Genomic DNA, 5,439 nt, shown 5'->3' with positions numbered 1-5,439 from the left:
GCTAACCAAGAAAAGCACAGAAACTGAACATATGTTTTTCTCTTAAGAAAAATACAGTTTCTGTGTACCTTATCTTCTTTTTCCACCATCAAAGAATAGAGAAGAGAAATCCATTAGAAAATAAGGAGATGATTTCTCAAGAGCCACACCTTACTATCTTGGAAGACTTATTCCTCGAACAGATGACAAAAGACGAAAATGACTTATTGCTATTGAAGACTTGTCTCGTGCTCACGGAGACGGCTTGCTCTACTATGACTTTGGTTATTCCATGGCAAACGATATGGAATCAGGTATTATGTTCCGCACTTATAATTTATGTTTTGGGTCTCTTTGGCATATGATGGTCCTTAGGTTAAGGTGGGGAACTATTTCTCCTTTCCCGAAGTGTAAGCGTTTGACTCCTAAATGAGATGTAATTATTTGATCTCTAGATAAGACATAATTGTTTGGCCTTTATGATTCTCCAACACAGCTCGCTCGGCTATAGCTCAGTCTAGAATTAACAAACTGAGTTAGGACCTAGCTCGAACCAAATCAGCTCATTGCCACTCCATTTTCATCATTCTTGTGCTGTGTTACATCTATTTGTATATAGTTAGGTTTAGTGACAATATGTAAGGTAACAATCTCTTTATCACTCCTAAATATACGCATCTTTTCATATATCACTGCCACGTATAGCTTGATATATAGATCTAAGAATCTCATGTGCGCCTTGCCTACTGTCATGTATCTTGTTATGTAATAGCTATGTGTTCTTAAAAATCTTTTAAAGCAACTTTTAAAACACTTTGGACCCCCCCTCTCTCGCAATTACACGGGTCAGTGCCAAAAGTCACTATAAATGCACCACCATCTTAGCCCTATATCTCTGTGCTCTATCCTCCACCTCTCTTTCTCTCTCTATATATCTCACAACCCTGCCCCAACTTTCATTGTACATGCATGTGCATGCTATTTCTTGACATGCAACCCATGGATCCTAGGAGAGAATATGAAGGCAAAAGAATCCATGACCCACTTTTCTTGAAAGAATACCCCCAAACAAGTGAGAATCTCAGCATGTCAGTACCATCCACCGCTACAAGAAGTAGCCCGAAACGATGCATCACAGTGCCGGGACCTATTGTAGTAGGAGCGGGACCATCAGGTCTGGCAGTTGCTGCTTGCTTGAAAGAAAAGGGCATCCCTAGCTTAATTCTCGAGCGATCAGATTGTATAGCTTCTCTATGGCAACATAAAACATACGATAGGCTTAGTCTCCATCTCCCGAAGAAATTTTGTGAACTCCCTCTCATGCCTTTCCCATTTGACTTCCCGCCTTATCCATCAAAAAAGCAGTTTATTCTGTACCTTGAGGCCTATGCAAAACAATTTGGTATAAATCCTTTGTTTAACCGATCAGTATCTAGTGCAGAGTATGAGAAAACCATAGGTCTGTGGAGAGTGCATACGATTGGGCCTAAAAATGAGGAAGTAGAATATATATGCCGGTGGTTAATTGTTGCAACTGGGGAGAATGCAGAGATAGTGACACCGGAGATCGAGGGGTTGACGGGCTTTTCTGGGCCGGTGGTGCATACAAGTATGTATAAGAGCGGTCAATATTTCGGAGGAAAGAGAGTTCTTGTGGTTGGAAGTGGCAACTCTGGCATGGAGGTTTGTTTAGACTTGTGCAATCACAATGCGCACCCACATATTGTCGTCAGAGATACGGTGCGTCCTTCTTACAAATTAAGTTTCAGTTCATTATATATCATTTAATTTATATTATTTTACTAAATAAAAGTCATGCTCAATTTAGTGTTAGTGTTAGTGTCAGCGTTTTGAACTTAGGTGGTCTCTTTTGCTACTTTTGGATGGTAATGAAAGCCTATTGACCAGCCTTTAGTGGTCTACACCGAAAGTCAGGGATTAAAAGAGTGACTAGGGTTTTACATGCATTCCCATCCTGTGAACATATATTAAATAAGCACAAATTAATAATGTTCATTCAATGACCAAGCAACATTCACGCCTAGAAAGAAAGATTCTGTGGAGATGGATTGAGAAAGTACTGGTCTAAATAATTTATTAAATACAAATGAACTAAATTTGTTTATTCCTGCACCTAAGATTTTAGAGCAATTGCTTGGTTTATTTTAAACCAAATTCAGAGGCTCAAAATTCATTTTCCACTAAGTCTCTAAAATTAAAATATTGTTCCTATTAATGATATTTACACTGGTGATTTTATAGGGGACCGATTTAAATTTCTATTTTAATAGGTATAGGTTAAATCCCATTCCTCTGTTTTTCTCCCTTTCATAACCAACCATCATGTATTTTCCTTTACCAGAGTTGTAACATTAGTTACCTTAAAAAGCCAGTGCAAAATAATTCACAGTAGTTCTATGCTTTGAATTTGAAATATACACATCAACTGTGGGGCCCAAACACCACAATTGAAGCACAGTCTATCATGTCATTAATTAATGTACATGAAGTTCCATAAGAACCTTGCTTTGTGCTAAGATATTGTACCTTTTTGTCACTCTTATTCAAAGTTTAATGCAAAGCATGATTATAAAATCATGAGAGGATATAAGAGAATAATTAGGCTTTGTTCCAACAAAAGATAGAAGCTGCCGCCGCACAAAAGTAGTGGCCTGTATTAACATGCAAAAAGCAAATCTTAGTTGGAGCATTATTTTGGGCCTAATTTCTGTACCAGTTTCAAAGAACATCTCTCTACCAATCATCAGCCCACATGTATCCTTATTTCTTTCCTATTTAATTTTCAAGTGCTTTTACGTCCTAACCCTTTCCGATTTAGTAACAGCCGGTAGAGACACAGAAAAAAGGTTGTAAAAAGTTGATGGCCTGAAAGAATCAATAAATTCCCATTTGGTATTGGATAACATTTCAAATGTTTACTTTAGTAATTACATATTCCAGCATGAAAGTAAATATTTTTTTAGGAAAATATTATGAACCTGACAAATATCTTTTCCTCCATCATGCATATAATATCTAATGAATAAACAAAATGGAAGACATTTTGCTGATTGGTACCATCTTACATATGCCAGGTACACGTACTTCCTAGGGAAATGCTAGGTCAATCTACCTTTGGGCTCTCTATGTGGCTTCTAAAATGGTTCCCCGTTAGGTGGGTCGATCGCTTTTTATTACTTATCTCATGGTTCATGCTCGGCAACACAGCCCGATTCGGGCTCAAGAGACCAAACATCGGGCCCCTTGAGCTCAAATCAGTAACTGGAAAGACTCCTGTTCTTGATGTAGGCACGCTATCAAGGATCAAATCAGGGGACATCAAGGTAGACAGTCTATTACCTATGAAATAATATGATTCTAAGTTCTAACTACATATATCGTACTTAATTTGCTTAAGTTAATTCTGAAATTGAGATGTTTGTTCTTCATAGGTTAAATTGGCTGTGTCTAAATTTGCGGGGAAAAGAGTGGAGTTTGTAGACGGGCAATCAGAGGAGTTTGATGCAGTCATTCTAGCAACTGGGTATAAAAGTAATGTACCCCTCTGGTTAAAGGTATGATAATGAAAAAAAAATGTATCATCTTATTTTATTTTTGTAAGAGCTCAATTGGAAGCCTGGTAGATTTGTGTACTTAAATTATACTTGAGAGAATTGAGTATTGTAGCTGAGTGGCTAAGGTACCCATTTTGCAGTATGTTCAGTATAGTTGATCTCTATGCATAAGTATCATATAACAATTTTGCAACCTCTGTTCTCGAAAATCAAATTATGTTGATAAATTCAAAGCATGAGATCTTAGACTTAATGCCTCATTTTCTGATTTTAAATGAATTTTTCCTTTAACTTTGCAGGAAACAGAAATGTTCTCAGAAACTGACGGGTTACCAAGGAAACCGTTTCCAAATGGATGGAAAGGTGAAATGGGACTTTATGCTGTAGGATTCACACGGCGGGGACTGATGGGTGCCTCCATGGATGCCACAAGGATTGCACAAGATATAGAAATATTATGGAAGAGAGCAGAGAGATATCAATATAACTACTGAAGCATCTTGCTTTAACAACGCGGGAATGACATATATTTAACTATAGCTTGCATTAGGAGAAGATAATGGGAATATGACTTATGTAGATGGTTTTGTATTTTTGTCAATTTTTTATTTTATCTTTGGCTTTGACTAATTAACCAATGACGTAAAGGAGTTGTTTTTCTTTAGGTCTAGAGTTGTAATGTGTTATAATATGGTAATGTATTAGCTAGGATAGATGTGAATTATATATGACAACTGAGTCCCCACTGTATCAGTGATTTCTCTTTACTTTACCTCAATTTCATGACCAATATATCATGTCTCCTCAAAGATTTGTTTGAAAGATCTTAAAATATTAATTCCTTGTTTGTTTGGTGACCAGAGCAGAGTAGTACCAGCATTCCTTTGTTTCCCCATCATTCTGTAATTATTATGGTTACATATTTTTTTTTCTTTTGGAGGTCAGTTCCATAATCCATAGTTCTCTAAGAAATATTTCTCCCAATAGTGAAATTCTTCTATTATCACTTGTCCTAGTCGAAGTAGTTGGATGAGTTGAGGACCACATATCTAGAGATATTCTCTACTCATATCTCCTAGGCTCCTAGCCTTGGTTGTATCAGATGCAGTAACTTGGGTTTTAACACTGATTTTTCATTAAAACCAATATAAACATGGACTGTTTCTAGAAATCAGTTAAAATTATTTTTGTTTTCAATTTTATTGGCATTCCTGCTTGGTTAGTGCCTTTTGTTTCTCTGGAACTGGTACAGGCAGGAATGTTTCGTCATAAATAAGCTTGAAGTGCATGTTATTCATGCGAAATATCTTGGCTATTTCTTAATGAGCTTCTTCAGCGAACCCCTTTCCCCTTATGGTTTCATAATTTATTCTCAGCATTAATCAAAGTCAAATAAAATGATCATTTATCAGCCAGTCATTTTAAGTATTGATCGGATTATTCAGCAGCCCTGAGATCCTGGATCTCGATACAGAGAAGCGCAAGTACAAGTCACAATATGTAATCCAGCCACAAGTTTCATCATAAGAGAAGCATCACGTAAAATCGCATGATCTGATGTCATTAACTCATTATACCATACGGTAGCATGATGTGTCAAGCAGTACCAAGTTGTTGTGATATTTGCAGACTTGCAATCTTTCTCTCTTCACTATTTTCTACATCGGAGGAGAGATTCCTTGTGCTTTCAATACAATTGCTTCTCTTATATAGGAAACGATTTATTCACCTCTCCTATAGCTTTCAAAATCCTTGTGACTATTTGTGTGGTATTGTTCTTCAACATCTTGTTTATTTCCCGGAAATTTTCTAACTGTAATCTATAATATACATCATGTATGTACTTAGAGAAGGAAATTAGTCACCCCATTATCAATTCTATCAC

General features: G+C 36.7%; 1 protein-coding gene across 1 annotated transcript; it reads left to right on the top strand.

The window, feature by feature from the left end:
* Positions 1 to 922: 922 nt before the first annotated feature.
* LOC144546869 (indole-3-pyruvate monooxygenase YUCCA2-like) lies at positions 923 to 4,255 on the top strand. The gene is made up of 4 exons (XM_078295455.1): positions 923 to 1,719; positions 3,075 to 3,323; positions 3,432 to 3,554; positions 3,854 to 4,255. The coding sequence occupies exons 1-4, from the start codon at positions 949 to 951 to the stop codon at positions 4,046 to 4,048; spliced, it is 1,338 nt and encodes a 445-aa protein (XP_078151581.1). The 5' UTR covers positions 923 to 948; the 3' UTR covers positions 4,049 to 4,255.
* Positions 4,256 to 5,439: the final 1,184 nt, after the last annotated feature.

This window comes from Carex rostrata, chromosome 30 (genome assembly GCF_964058835.1).
Source record: "Carex rostrata chromosome 30, lpCarRost1.2, whole genome shotgun sequence".
Taxonomy (NCBI): domain Eukaryota; kingdom Viridiplantae; phylum Streptophyta; class Magnoliopsida; order Poales; family Cyperaceae; genus Carex; species Carex rostrata.
The sequence above is the reverse complement of the archived record's forward strand: the minus strand, read 5'-3'. Positions and strand labels throughout refer to the sequence as shown.